Genomic DNA, 16,387 nt, shown 5'->3' with positions numbered 1-16,387 from the left:
ACATATGCACATTGGGCTTAAAGATTCTTTTACTCAAAGTCAAAAATATAACAGCAATTTTCATAACTTAAAGAAATACAGGATTGTTGTTTGATATGTGAAGAAACTGGTTTATTTGTTTCAATACTTTCTGTTGAGTCATGCTACAGCCTCCCTCCTATTACCGACAATAATTTTGTCACAATTTTGCACTTCCTAAAATGTACATATATTTTATATTTTACATTTCTGTGATGTAAGGATGTATGAATTAGTAATACTTTAGTCCTGTTAGCAGCAAAAGGGTTTGTTTAGTTTCGTCGTCTTTTTTCATATGGTTTTACTGCATTCCTGCTCTGAAATCTGTAAGCATTGGAGCAGTAAATTTTATATAAGCAGAAGCATTCTGGTGGCTCCAGCTCCTTTTATAGTGGTTCATTTTACAGTAATGAACACTGTATATTTCTTACAGAACAATTAAGCCAGGAAGTGGTGCATTACGGTCAAGGAGCCTGCTTGTTTCAGAGGATGTGATACATCACCAGTTGTTGAACATAAAGTATATTTGCCGTATTTTTGTGTTTGTCTTTTGAAACACCTACTCAGACAAATGTTTAAATAATACCTTCAGGAATTTTCTAGTGAAAAGTGATTGCATTCAGAAACTGCAAAACACATCTTTAAAAGATCTGTATTGTCTATTCAGTATTAGAAGTTAGTGTCCTCTATAGGGACAGGTAAGGGTTCAGGATTCTGTATCATTCTTGGGATGGGGAGATATAAATTGCAATATTATACAATTAAACTTTCTCATTCTGTTATCATGAAGAGAGTGTCAAGTCCTAGTTCTAAACTAATTTATGTAAAATATTTATTTACTTTTATTTCCAGATCATTTCAACTTAGCCTTCTCAACTAGAGTGCTCAGCACTATTGTATGCAATTAAACATATAAGCCTTTCCATTCCAGTGCTTACTGAAGTGAAAAAAAACTCTGCAAAGTTTGAACGTTGCATTGCTGAAGTTGGGAAGTAAATGGTGGAGAGGTTGTGGAAATTTTGCTAGTTCAGCTGTAGCTTAGGCTGATAGCAGTTGAAGCCCAAGTTGTTGATTAATGTATGTACAAAGTACTTGTATTGACGTCTGATTCCCACCGGACAAAAGGGTTTGCATCCCCCAAGATAATTTTTGGAAGGCTCCAGAGGCTCTTTAGGATATGTTGTTATGTATTGGGGTGTGTTCCTGTTATGATATTTTGGAGTTTGGAAGGTATCATATAACATGATTTTGGCTGCACTCAGCTGGTAAATGCAGATTAATTGTTCTGGTGTTGAGAATAAAATACACCTTTTCATATTCTGGATCCCTGACAGCATTAATAAATTATTAGAGCCTGTGTGCTTTTCTGCAAAGCTACAGTCAACCCTTGCCTGGAGCATTTTTTCTTAGTGGTTTGTTTCCTAGAGCTGTGAACTAATAGAAAGTGCTCTGTGAAAATGCTTTAGTAATATAGCATGGTAATATGCATCCAGTCTGAATCTTTACCTGTTGATTTTATGCTGTGCAGTGGAACTTCTCCATTCACCTGTAAAAGCCTCTTTCTTGCTTGCTCAAATTCTATTTCCTTACTCATTTTTTTTAATTGCCTCTCCATTCTGAGGAGGTCTGTAACTGCAGAAGAGACAGCTACAGAAAGGTAGCTGTGTCTCTGCATCAGAGACTTCTGTTTCTGTCCTTCTAGAACATCCTTTCAGATGAATTTTTCTGATATGTCAGCACGGTGCAAAAAATGTTACAGATGTTTACAGCCAGGAAGCAGTGCTATTGCTGCAACTGCTCAGGCTTTGCAAAGAAGGCTTTGTTGTATGTGTTTTCATCCCTTCGCCTAGCACTCAAGGTCCACATTCCTGGAGATCAAGTCTGGCACATGTTGATGAATGCAAGTTTTATTTAGAAACATGACCACTTGTCACCATTCAGTCTCATGTTATCAAGCAACGGCTGCTAACATTTGTTTGGCATGCAACATTTTCTGTACAGTACTCACCAGCAAAGAGAAGTGTGTCCCCTTTCCTTCCCCCACCCAAAGCACAGTGTTTGCAGGCTTTTGGAGTGGAAGTTCTTCTTTTTAATGCTGGAAAATTTCATGGTGGTGGCGGAGGACTTGCATGCTGTGAGGATGGCGGAGGACGGCAGTGTGGATTCAGATCTCCCAGACTGTAATTGTGATATCACAAGGCAGGCAGCTATTTTTGTTTGCTTTTGATTGATACGGTTCTTTCTGAAGTCTTGGCTTGCTGGGAAACTAATTGAAATATTGATGTATAGAAATCACTACCTTAACTAGAAATTACTGTTTTCAGCTCAGTTTAAAAATAGTTGACAGTGATAACAGCATACTTTGTTTTGCAGCTAGTACTTTTGGATCCCAGAATAATTTTTTGTTACTGATGCAGACTTAAAACTAGTAAAGTCTCTTAGCTGTCGGAAAGAAACTGTAGACTGGTTTTACTGCTGTTTTTAAATACAAGAGCATGTACACACATGAGAGAAAGCAGACTTTGTATTTGTCTGCTCACTGTTTGTGTCATCAAAGGGGCATGGCTACAAGCGAAAGGCAGAGAAGGAGAGAGGCTATAAAGAAAGTATTTCAGAGTTAACTTATCGAAGCTGGTCTGTCCTGTACATATTAATGACTGTTTTGTAACTGCATGTAATACTTGAACTCAGCCTACATCATCTTGGATTTTTCATTCAGCTTGTCTTTTTCCCTCTTCACATTATCTTTTCTGGAAGTTTTGCTGTTGTTCAGAGTTCTAGAAATTTACTCTTTGAAAGGGGAAACTGTGATCTGAAGAGCAAATATAACTGGTGGTACTAGTGTCCTGGTACGCGGTAGTACTGTACTTTGGACAATAAATCTTTTTTAATCATAAAAAGATTATTTTTAAACTGATTTTTTTAAACTGATTTTAATAGTGCAATATTTTTCACTATTTCATAGAGTAAGTGTTTCTTGAAACTTTGTCTCCAGTTCCAAGTAGATTTTTTTTAAAAAAACTTTTCTGCTTTCTACTGGCTTTATACAGATTTAGCTAATATGCTCTTACTGACTTTTTTCATGTTGCTTGTAAAGTTTAATATTAGTAACCAGCTGTCTAAATGACTAACACAGTAGCTATGAGTTCTATATGATGCATTGTTATGTATTTACAGGGTTGTTCCGTTTAGGTTTAAGTGGAATATAAGGCTGTCTAATTTAGGACTAGTTGAATTAAAGGTATTTGTGCTTAATTTCAGCTCCAAGTTGTTCTCCCACTGCCCTTTCTTAATGTAAAATACACATTTTAAAGTTATTACTTTCTTGGGGAAACCGAGGTACAGTAATTGGAACATGGAAACTTAAGCATCAAAGCCCATTCAAATTTTCAGATGAGTTTTCATCAGTAAACCATAAAAACAAACAATTGAATTCTGCAGTATTTTCCTTTCTGAGAGTCTTAAGTATTTGTAAAATGTAGCAAGACTGACGTGTGTGTTAAAAAACAACCTTTAAAACAACCGTGTCATGGGTCCAACCCTTTGATTTCAATGCGGAATCTTCATTATCAAGGAGAGGAGTCATCTCAAGTCTCTTGCAGTAACATGCATAGTGCTGCAACAAAAGCATGAGATTATTATTGGAATATTTAACTGTTTAAACATAATCTTGTAAATGAAATCTCAAAAGGTCAAAATTACAGTTGGCTGGGATCCTACATACTTGAATGGTTTGTAATTTGACGTTTGTCTCTAAGCAGAGCTTTTAGTTTCATTAGCTTTCAGGCCCCAACATTAGCATGGAAAGATAGAATTTTGAGCTGTTACATTTTTAAGAGAGACATATTTTTGTTGCATACATATTATGTAATTATTTGTACACAGGCACAGTATTCAGTGAGATGAAGAGCATAGCATCTTGCCTGCTAAAATTCAGAAGGAAAACTCTTAGACATGATGGATTACATCTATTACTTGTTCACAGTTATGTTTTCAGAGTAGCTAGAGACACAACATATTGCAGTTCAGTCAAAAAAATTAAGCCCAGTATGCTCCAAGAAGGACTTGTTCATTTACTTCTATTTGTACCATGGGCAAGGAACCAGTTATGTTAGACTCAGTACAAAAAAAGAACAGTGTTAACAGTAGATATAGCGGGGGGCAGGGAGGGAGTTGTCCTTTTTTTTTTTTTTTTTTTTTTAACTTTTGGAATTTAGGTGCAGGGAATTGCAACAGCTTGGCAGGAGGGCAGGTTTAGCAGTAGGTTTTGTTTTGGTTGGAGTGTTGTCATGCTTTTTTTCTTTTTCTCTCTTGAGTAACTTAGGTCATGTGACTGAAAATAGCCCTATTTGGGCCGGGATTGTTTTTCACTCTGGCAGGGATGTATTCCCATGCAGTCTGCCTGAGGCAAAGAGGGCACTTTCTAAATGACAGGCTCTTTATCAGGTGTTGCAAGCAAAATGTAAATAAAATCCAGCACAGAGGTTAGGATACTATACAATTGCAAACATGAAAAGCCTGGTCCACAGCTTGGGCTTGCAAATGATAGAGTGACATCGCTTCTATACAGGGCTGACGTGACTCATTGTTCCCTTTCCCACTCCAGCGTGCCTGCAAAGGATCAGCGGCATCCAGCCTTGAAAATCTAAGCAGAAAATGGGCAGGATTTCACTCCTCTTAATTAATATCAGAGACCGAAAAGCTGTATGTGAGTTCCAGAAGAGTGATAGCCAACCTTCTTGTTCACCCTATGAGCAAGTTTCAATTGGTCCAAGCCCACAAAGCACTGTATGTACAATGATAGGTGACGAGGAGATGGTGCCCCCAGACATTGGTTGTTCTCCTAGGATCTCTCCAAGGCTAAACATATAGCTGTATTTCGGGATAACCTGATGATGGGGACTGGAGCAGTCTTTCAGCACAATTGTGTTGACTTCAATCCCTTCATAGCCAGATTTTCAGATTACCCAGTTACCAAGATTTTTTTTTCAGATCACAACCCTTCAGCTGTTGGTCGTGAGACTCTGGCAAGGAAGATGCATTCGAACTGTTCTTAAGTGTGTTTGGTGCTAAAGAGCCACAGTTTGACCATCTGTGATCTAAAGAGAGGGCTAGAAAGAGACCAAAATTTGAAAGATTTAACTTTTACGTTTTTTAAGTTGACGTTAAGATCTCTGCATTTCTCTTTGGTAAGAAAAGGACACCCATATTAGATTCTTAACAGTCACTGCAACTACTGCTTTAAATATGGAAACACTTGATAAATTTGCTGGTTAGTATTACGGAAAAAATGTGAATTGCTCTGTTTGAATTATAGGATAGTCAGGTGGCATTTTGTTTGTTTGATGACTCTGACAATCTTGTATTTTTCAACCCGATTTAGTCAGTCTATTCCCAGCTGCACTCATCTCTTAAAGCTTTCTGATATTGAAACACTTCAGTGGAAGTGCAATAGAAGCATAAAAGGGAATGTTACTCAGAATTGTTTGTGGTACTACATAAATGGAAAAAAAAAAGAAAGCTTAGAAACAATTTCAGAATCCACTAATGTATGTTATGTAACATGGGATAGGAAGGAGGGAATTACTGACAGACATTTTGCAGCTGAAACAGGCTGAAGGAAAAATATTGAGATAGGATGAAGGTTTAGTCAAATTTTTTTCACTCTCTAAGCTTAATGTTCCCTTGAATTAAAAAAAAAAACCACTACCTAGAAATCGCTATGCAGTTAAATTCCAATTTCATCTATTTAAATCTGAAGTAGTCCATTAAGACCAAGAACAACTTAAAGCAGCCCTTGGGATTCAGGAATTCTCACTAAGTTCTCAGCTGGATTTCTCTCTCTAAAACTTATTTATTCACAGACAAGTCTTCACACTGGAACAGGTTGCCCAGAGAGGTGGTAGATGCCCATCCCTGGAAACATTCAAGGTCAGGTTGGATGGGGCTCTGAGCAACCTGATCTAGCTGAACATGTCCCTGCTCATTGCAGGGGGGTTGGACTAGATGATCTTTAAAGGTCTCTTCCAACCCAAACACTTCTATGATATGTAGTTCAATGTTTAGAAATCACTGGGGTGAAAAACGCCTGTTCACTCAGTGCACTCCACCACCAGTACTGGTTAAACGGATAAGTTATTTGTATTCTAAGAAGAACTTTTGTCATCTGTTGGTCAAATACACAACTAAATTACTTAGATTGTTTGGGATTTTGGTGTGTGTGAGTTCATTTAAAAAAAAAAAGTTTTCCTTTCTTAACAAACATTTAACTCAACTGATAAAGGTACAGAAGCTTTGAAAATGTTGTCTGGCATTAGTAAGCTCTTAATTTTTCTTAACTGGAACCTATGAATGCAGGACTATTTGCACATATAAAATACTTCTGTTACATAATAAAGGAAGACTTCAGAACAGAACTTGCCGTCTAAGTTAAGTTTCTCTGAAAACTTCCTGAAATACATGCTGTGGAAATTCTCCTTCAGGGTGTACTTATGCTGCCATTTCTTTTTCTTTACAGGGTAAAGAAGTTGAAGGAGACCCTCGTTGCAGTGCAGCAGCTGGATAAAAACATGAGTAGCCTGAGATCTTGGCTTGCCCACATTGAGTCAGAGCTGTCCAAACCTATTGTCTATGAAACTTGTGACTCTGAGGAGATACAAAGGAAGCTAAATGAACAGCAGGTAAAATACAACATACTTATCAGGTGCACGATGACATGGGGAGAACCAAAGTAGAGTGTCCTTGGGCTGCCCATACCCGGCTCAATGCTGAGAGGGCATGAGGCAAAGGAGTGTTTAAATATCAAGGCAAGTGGTACTTACTGTGTCACTTATAGAGCCTTCTGCTGGCTTTGACATCGAATCCACCAGGAGCTGATTGACCTTTCCGAGAAAGGTAAGGCACCAAGAGATGTAACCTGAACGAGTTATTGCAATTGTTTTTCCTTTGGGGTTTGTGGTTTTTGTTTGTTTGAATTGTCTGTTCCCAGAGGCAAAACTGACACCTATTAGACCTTGCAAAATTTGCACATGCTTGAAAATGACTATTTTTTAGCAACCCTTCTAACTCAGTTTTATTTTGCAGCTTGTTTGAGAACCACTTTGCACGCAAGATGCATGAGCTATACATGTGAAGTTAAAATTGGTTGGTTTATAGCACACAAAGCCTTTATGCAGTGCTAGAACAAAATAGTCAACACTGGAACAGACAGAAAAATGTTAAGTCAACCAGTTTTCGGCATTAAAACTAAAGTTACTGCTAAAAAGATTTACTATACTTTCTCTTTCCTGTTCCACTTCACTGCCCAGTACAGTTTTACCTAGAAGCACATTGCTGGGGAGGACTGTTGTTCTGTTGTGTTCCTGTTGGTTATTTATCGGCAAAAATACCTTTCTGGTGCCTCGCTGGAGATGAGTTAGATGTTCTCCTGAGTTCTTTCTCCAGAGGAGAAAGAAATGTGTGGGAAGAGGAGCACCAGAATGTTTTGGGGATAATTAATTTATGAAGTGTACAAACTGGCATTTTGCTCTTTTAAGCTGAGTGTGGGACTGAGACCCAAGAAGCCCCTCAGAGTTTTTGCCAGCTCCCCAACTGATTTGCTACATGGCTGTGCAGAATTGCTTATTAATATTTTATGTGTAATTTACATAGGCATAATAGTTTATAACACACAAGCGTCACTAATGAGTGGTGTTTCTGAGACAATAAAGTGCTGGGCAGGGCTAAACATTGCTATCAACAAAGTAGATACCTGAGATTTTTTACTAGCATCCCTATGCAGGTATCCCACAGTTAGTTTGTTACAACCACTTCTTATGGGACTTATTCTGGGCACAGAGACTGGTGTATCTCTGCCTTCTGCTGTTTTCTTGTGGGGATCCCCATGCAGTGACAGCATGCAGTGATATTCCGTAGAAGTGTGAGTGGTTTAATTTGAACTCCAAAGGGGAGAAGTAGAGGTGAAACTTATCCTGGGAGGATGCCATGTTTGGAAACTTGATGGTGATATGATTTGATAACACTGCAAGCCATGGTTTTAATAATAATTAAAAAAACCCACCCAACTTAAGTGTATGGCAACCAGTATTTTTATTAGTCGGAGGCTATATCACTATCCACCGCAACTCAAAAGGCCAGTACATTGGCCATCTTCTCAAGTATTTCATCCCTCTTTCTTCTTCCATTAGTGATCTTATGTTCTTTTCCATGTTTGATCTTCCACTGAGGTCATGTTATCTTCCCTGCTTGTACTACTACCAGTTGTTCCTATACAAAAGTATGTTAAAAATATTATGTGGTGAAAGAGGAGGGCCAAATTCCATTTCTGTAACGCCATTATCTACTTCTCAGCATCTACTTCAGCCAAGAATCAGCTTTGCAGATTGCTGGTCTCTGTAGTGAAATTAAAGATACAATTGAAGCTGAATATCCTGGGGAAGGTAGGGTAACTTCACTGCAGTATTTTCATAGGGTCGCAAACTGCATTTCAAGGATTACTCGTTTGTTTACTTTCTCAATCCACTACCTCTTGAAATGTGGAAAAAATGGTGTTTGCTTCTGGGTTGGTAAAGGAAAAAAAAGCTGTATGTGGGTGACAGCAGTGCATAAAAGTGATGCTCCTTTGTGAACTAAATGTTCTTAATAAACATAAAAACGTTTAAAATCTGGGAGAGAAATATAAGGCTATGGAGAAAAAACAGTGTAGACATTGCTTGTAGAAAGGTTCTGTAGGTGAATAAAAAAATTTAATCCTTAGGAATCCTCAGGACCACCAACTGGCAGTTCTCACTACTGCTCTACTCCAAAACAGCAGAGGGGAGATTATGTTACCTGAACTTGCTTAACCTCAAGTCTCGTAGCTGTCTGGAGTATGTGTTTCATAGGGTATTGCATTTGTTTATAGTATCCACCCTTATATAACATTTCAGGATGGGTAGAAAGAAGAATAAGCACTTGGACATCACGATGAAAGAGTATTTTCCAGGCAAGTGAAAGTGAAAGGGCCAGCACTTAGGAAGAAAACATTGTGATTTTCTACTTGACGGTCTCACGTAGATGTTCACAAAATAGCCTTCTGTTTCATAGATGAGAAGAGGAAATAGATTACTTCATTGAGTCCAACCCCAGTTATCACAAACAACCAGATCAGATAGTTGATACAAGCTGACCTTGCTCCATTTCAAATTTGCTGAGGTTTTTAGATTCTACATTTAGATCTCATTTCCTGCTGGAAGGCATTTTCAGAACATCATGTTACTAGTTGTAAGAAAAGTTCTAAGAATTAGTATTTCTTTGTCACTATTGGACTTATGTTGTCTTGGCTTTGTTACTGTCCATCCGGATTTTTCCATCTGTTGTTCTGATGATTCATTGCAAATGTAGGCAGAAGTCAAGCAGGATTTCTTTTCCTTGCACTCATCCAACAGCAATAGCCACTTGCTTTTGTGGCTTGTCTTAACTTGAACCTGTAGTTCAAAACTGAAGCTGAAACATTGCTTCAAGATGAAACATTATCATCAGTGTAGAACAAGCCATTGCAACCAAGAAACCGACAGGAGAAATAATACTGATCACATATAATAAGTGCTAAGACAGTATAAGTGCATTTTTTGTAGCTGTCCTGAATTTTTCTTTTCCATTTCCAATGAAAATGCTATAGAATTGGAAAGTTGAAGGAAGATGTCATGGTTTAACCCCAGCTGGCAACTGAGCACCACACAGCCGCTCGCTCACTCCCCCCCAGTGGGATGAGGGAGAGAATCAGAACGGTAAAAGTGAGAAAACTCGTGGGTTGAGATAAAGACAGTTTGATAGGTAAAGCAAAAGCCACACATGCAAGTAAAGCAAAACAAGGAATTCATTCACCACTTCCCATGGGCAGGCAGGTGTTCAGCCATCTCCAGGAAAGCTGGGCTCCATCACACCTAACAGTTACTTGGGAAGACAAACACCGTAACTCTGAATGTCCCCCTTTCTTTCTTCTTCCCCCAGCTTTATATGCTGAGCATGACATCATATGGTATGGAATATCCCTTTGGTCAGTTGGGGTCAGCTGTCCTGGCTGTGTCCCCTCCCAGCTTCTTGTGCACCCCCAGCCTGCTCGCTGCTGGGGTGGGGTGAGAAGCAGAAAAGGCTTGACTCTGTGTGAGCACTGCTCAGCAATAACTAAAACATCCCTGTGTTATCAACACTGTTTTCAGCACAAATCCAAAACATAGCCCCATACTAGCTACTGTGAAGAAAATTAATTTTATCCCAGCCAAAACCAGCACAGAAGAAAAATCTCCTACAGGAGATGCACTGTTCCACATGTGCTGCTGCTGATCTCCATGTCAAACATGCCACTTTGCAGCTAGCTTACCTGGGGGAAGAGGAGGTTCATGAAGGGTACCTCCACCAAACCCTCGCAGTAAATAAGAACGTATTTTCTTGACACACTTCTCTTACTAACTTCTGCTTTACATTATCTGTGGTAATGGGAAAGGGCTGGGAATAATTCCACCATTTATTGGTGATGTTGATTAAATGTATGTGAAAGATGCTCAGCTGAGCATGCAGAGCTCTGGCAGTTTGTCCCAGGTGATGGTTTGGTGTTCATAGTCCCTGGGGGAGCTGTGCATGCTGCCAGATTCTCCTGGCCTCATTGATAACATTGCAACACCACTTGCACAGATGCAGTCTCCTAATAGGTATTCACTGGATGTTTTTCTCCTGTTTGCAAGCTTATTAATTTTTTTTTAATAAGTAGAAGAGAAATGCCTTTGTATTTGTGCATGTTCTGCAATTTCTCTTAAGAATTAATTTCTTCACCTGCAGGAACTTCAGAGGGACATAGAGAAACACAGCACTGGAGTGGCATCTGTTCTCAATCTGTGTGAAGTTCTTCTTCATGACTGTGATGCTTGTGCCACAGAAGCAGAGTGTGACTCTATTCAGCAGGCTACACGCAATCTGGACAGAAGGTGGAGGAACATTTGTGCAATGTCAATGGAAAGGCGACTTAAGTAAGTCTAAAATGCCTACAAATTAGTATTTCCTTCCACAGGCACAAATACAGGACGGGATGTACGTTATAGGGTTGCAGTACTGAAGAAAAGGGTATGGGGTCAGAAAAAGATGATACACTGAATAAAAGCCAATAGCTGTTATGCAGTGGGAAAAAAAAGAAATTTTGGGTTGCGGTTGTATGTGCCTTTATACAAGGTACAGATATCAGCTATCAAATTTTGCTCACAAGGCCTTGATGGAATGATGTCTTATTTCCCATGCTTCATAGAAATGATGAGGCAGAAATCAGAGAAAGCTTAGGCGATAGCAGTGACTCCAAGAGATTTAGAAAACATGACCTAAAAGGGAGAGTTGTAACTCTTAAGTTTACCCTGGAACTACTGAGACTGATGGGGAAACTAGTTATCAAATGGGTGGAATGTTATTCCAGGTGTTAGGGTTTTCATGCACCTAATCTTCCTCAACAGTTTCTCTTATGTCTGATTTTGTTTATTTGGAAGAATTTTAGGACTGAACGCTCATCTGGAATTTCCTCATCTGCCCACCTTAGCTTTGCTGAGCAAGTGTGGGCCGTAGCGCCCGTTCGTCTTGGGTGTGGTCTGGTTTACTGCACATGCTTAGACCATCTGTACACTGCATGCCCATGATATCCAGAAGATTCATTGTTTTCTATTCCCATCTAGGATAGCATGGGTGATTTTGATAGCTATAATGATGTCAGCTAGATTGGGCCAATGCTATATACTCTGTGCTAACCAGTAATAAGGCATGTTTAACTGTTTGAACTCCTGTATTTATGAAGATCTTTTCTGTATCTTTTTAAGTTATGAATCTGATTTCTGTGATGTTTACACAGTCATAGCAAGAACTCTAGGTAAAGTTTATGATTTTTCAAAATGCTGAATTGGACTTTATATCATCTTTGGTTTTGTGGGGTGTTCTTAAGGTATTTAGTAAAGGTTTTCTTTATTTTATGCAAAAAAAAATTGTTGCTTTTAGGTTGTGCTGCTCTATATCCACAGATTCCTATCTTAAGTAATTTTATACTATTGCCATGGTAATTCTTGTATAGTGTATATATATATAAATACAGCTTATACATTCTGTCTTTGACACCATCTGTCCTGAAAATATACAGGCTCTTCATACCTTTGTGTCCAGCAAATTAATTCAGAGCTATTTTAAGTTAATGTGGAACAATATATTGAACTCTGTTTTACTTTCTTGCAATGTGCACATTATGCTATTAGTAGATTTGTACCAGTAAGTGAACTGAGCTATCAGTATTTAGGATCTTTATTGTACTAGAAACAGTTATTCATATTAAAAAGTAACTTTCCAGAATTCAAACTTCAGGTTAAACAACATATCATCAACAAAGCGTAAATTTTGCATGGATTGGGTCCTTTTCAGACCTGCATATCTAAGATTTGGGAAAGACGTATTCTGTATGTAAAAACAGACAAAGTTCTGCTGTAATACAACCTGTCCCAAAAAATATCTTGCTATTTTGAATTAAGTGGTGTTGAAGTTCTTGGGATTTTACAGTCTCAGTGTTAAGTCAATTTCATTTCAGGATCAAGAGTCAGCCACTATTTTTACATATTCAATTGAAGTCAAATTGGTTTTTTTAAACGTTGGAATAACTTTTAACTTTTTTTTTTCTTTAAAAAAAATATGTTTATAGTGTATATTGAGAGAGCATTTTACCACTTGTTGGTGAATGCAAAAAAAAAAAAAAGTTCGTGTCCCTTTGCAATGCAGAATGATGACTGAGAACTTTAAAATGTATGCTGCAACATCTTCCGCATTCTGTAAGAAAATGTTCTGCAGTTGAAGGTAGTGTGGAATTTCTAATCTCTAAAATACTGGCTTAGGTACCTACACTGGGACTATATTTCAGAAGTTATTTAGCATGTGCTCAGATTTTTAGAGCTCCTATTGCATACTTATAACTTTCTTTTTATACTGATACCAAAATTAGATGTGTTAAAAAAAAATTGCCGTCATCTTATTCTAGCTCAGTCTGGAATGAGCCAGCCTTCCCTGTGGTCTGTTTATCAGCCTGGCTGTCTGAGTTAGATTAAGAGCCAGTTATTGTCTGGTGCAGCACTAGTTTGCTGTTGTAGGCGATGTTGTTGGTCAGCTGGCCTTCAGTCCGAGCATTCCCTAATTTTCCATTATCTGTTGTAGAATTGAAGAGACGTGGCGGCTATGGCAAAAGTTTTTGGATGACTACTCTAGATTTGAAGACTGGCTAAAAATCTCTGAGAGGACAGCTGCTTTCCCGCGCTCCTCTGGTGTGCTTTACACAGTTGCTAAGGAAGAACTGAAGAAATTTGAGGTGATTTATAGTAGTCGAAATTTAATATCTACTGATCACTTTACAGCAGCCAGCTGGTGTTCTTCTTTCTCATACACAAGTCACTCAGCAAAGACACTGTATTAATATAGTGCAGTTGATGATTTTGTAGCTGCCTTCAGTGGCAGGTTTCTAGGATGAAAAAACAGTGGAAGGTGGCAACGGAAATGCTAAATAAATCAATCCACTCTCACTTGCTGTTTGTTGACCAAAGTTAGATTTCTCACCTTTTTTATTTCTGCAACTTTTTAATATGTCCAGTCAGTAGGTGCTCCAGAGCATTCATAAATCTCCCTTCACCAAGCACCTCTTCAAATGCATGCTGCATGGTTTAGCTTTTGCTTTGATTTTATCCCTCCTCTTCTTTCTGTAACTCTCTGAATCCCGCCCTCTTAACTCTTTTCCTGTTTCGTACGATGTACAATATCCCCATTTTAGATCCTTATACCTGAAATTCATGTTCATGCAAGTATTGTTATATGTCCACACGGTGTCCCTCGTGACTTAAAAGTTAAGTGCATTCTTCAAAACTGACAAGCTGTCACTTCAGTCAATGCTTAAGAGCTTGTTACATAACTCCGTTGTGTCTACTACGATGTGATGGCTTGTCTCATAATTACAATGGAGTGTATACCTATGTGTAAAGCACACACACATGGTGTGGCTAGTCACAGATGAAAATCTTTTGCTCGGTTTCATATTTGCAAGGAGTATAACAAGATGAGAGAGACAAATAATTCTGAAGAAAGAGAACAAATTGTTTAGGCAATTCTGTAAACAGTCAGGTGCTGTAAAGTAATTGTTGTGAAGGAGAAATGCAAATTTTAAGCAACGTCTAAGACCAGTTAATACTTTTTGGTTTAACAATTCAAAACCATAAACTGTGAAGCACTGATTCAAGTTTTATAATTGACATTCACACTTCTGAATGTACTGGCCAGGTTTTGTTGTTAAACACTGCCAGACTTCATTATGGTGAGGTAGGTTGCCATAGTATAAAAATATTTTCTTCCTGGACACAAGTACTCTGTCTCAGACCTCCTTCCCATTGTCCCTTTATTCAGTGATCAGGATCTAAATCTCTTGTTTAGCAAGTCTCTGTATGAGAAACAATACCAAAAATATCTTGGCTGTCTTTGATTTTTACAGCTGATCTGACTTTGTCCAAAGTCTGTTTCATTGAACCTCGGCCTTTATGGTGACCTTCCCTCTCCTGCAGACTTGTGGAATTTTTACTGTCTACAGAGTGTCAGCAGGAACTAGCTGCGAAGAGAACAGTTTAGCAGCCTCTCCAGAAGCCTGCTTTCCCTGCAGTTTGGTTCTTTTTTGTATAGTGTGTATATATATATATAAATACAGCTTATTTAAAAAAAAACTTCTTTTTTTTCTGAGCACCTAGTTTCTACACCTACTAAAATGCAGGAATGCAAGTGACAAAAGTTGTGGTGTTCAAATTCAGTGGAACTCAGCAACTTGAAGTCAGTGTGAAGTCAGTATAAAGTCAGCCACATGTACATACTAACTGAAGCAGGTTTCTGCTTTAACTAGACATTTTTTTCCTAATTTTATTTTCCCCTCTATATCTGCAGTTGAATTAAAAAAAAACCACAACCAAAAAAAAACCCAAACAACAAAAACAAACAAACAAGCAAACAAGAAAAGAACCCAGCAGACCATGTAAGAACTTTTCAGTTCCTGAGCACAGAGGTCAGAGATGGCTCTCACTGACTTCACTGTACAAAATCAAACTCTTTCCTCTCCAGTAGTTTATGGAGAAATGAAGAGAGGTTACAGGAAGGAATGCAACAGATGAAATCTTGTGTAGCTGACATGAAAAAATGGAAGACAAATACACAGCTGTTCTTTTGCTAGACAAGGCTGGTAACAGGTGAAACAACTGCACACTTTTAGATTTCATGATCCTAGTAAATATAGTCAGATTTGTGCCTCTGATAGAGGAATTGCCTCCTTGTGCAATTTTAAGTGAATTCAGTTCTACTGAGCATTTCACTCCAGTTGCAAGCCCATTTGCTCCTTATTGGTTGTCCCCTACCCAATTTGATGGCCATTTAATGAAAAGAATGGTTATATTGAGAGGACTCTACAGATTTTGATCTTTTTTCTTTTTTCAAACCAGCTTCTTTACTTTTGTCTCTGGTATTATAACAGAAATGTACTTATTTTATTTTTAGCTTTGACTGGTACAATATAAAGAGTATTTATTGTATATGTAGAAATCTCATGTGTTAGCTGATTTTAATGAAAATTTCTGTACAGAAGTGTGTTACCTATCACACTTCTCCAGTCCTTAGTAAGGATGGTGTCTAGTTTTGGGAGAGTTTGACTGTTTATTTGCATTGTGAGGAATATCAGAGAGCAAGTTTGTAGAACTACAATGGGAGCCAAAACCTACTTGTATTCAAAAAAGAGCTGGTGTAGTCTATATTTTTAAGTCTTCCTTTGATTGATTGCTTTTCTGTTTCTGTGACAACATAAAAATGAGTAGGTTTTTGAAAAATTATTCATCTTTTTTTTATTATTTTTGAAGGGATTAATTCAGTCAGCTCCTTACAAGGTGCTTTCTCCAACTTACTTTGTGATTCCTAGTCACAACATGAAACTCATGGGCAAAGTCACCTACTGTTTCTGCTCCCCAGCTGGATGACTGAGGCTTTTTTAACAATAGAGGAAGCACTGAAAGTACACGGTGTAGACACTTGCCCAGGCCTAAGTTGGTATGAATGTTCATGAAATTTTCTTTCCATGAAAATTTTAAGACAAAACTTACTTGTATACCAGTATACTGAAGATAAAGAGATGATTCCTTCAGTATCATTTTTCACTATTTTTGGTAAAACTCAGAATAAACAATTGCTCAAATCTCTTCAATGTTTGCACTTCAGCAAATTCAGTATGTGTAAGGAAATCCAATGAAGCCACAGGAATCTTGGATTTCTGTTCATTTAAAAAAAAATGTTTCATATTCGTTGTTTGTGTTTC

General features: G+C 38.0%; 1 protein-coding gene across 1 annotated transcript in view; it reads left to right on the top strand.

Moving 5' to 3' along the window:
* Positions 1-16,387, top strand: part of SYNE1 (spectrin repeat containing nuclear envelope protein 1) — a 261,240-nt gene that overhangs the window by 222,586 nt on the left and 22,267 nt on the right. The window contains 3 exon segments of the mRNA XM_050895131.1: positions 6,536-6,698; positions 10,834-11,021; positions 13,219-13,369. Of these exon segments, the coding sequence (XP_050751088.1) occupies positions 6,536-6,698; positions 10,834-11,021; positions 13,219-13,369 (502 nt within the window).

Source organism: Gymnogyps californianus, chromosome 3, assembly GCF_018139145.2.
Source record: "Gymnogyps californianus isolate 813 chromosome 3, ASM1813914v2, whole genome shotgun sequence".
In the NCBI taxonomy this organism is placed as follows: Eukaryota; Metazoa; Chordata; class Aves; order Accipitriformes; family Cathartidae; genus Gymnogyps; species Gymnogyps californianus.
The sequence above is the reverse complement of the archived record's forward strand: the minus strand, read 5'-3'. Positions and strand labels throughout refer to the sequence as shown.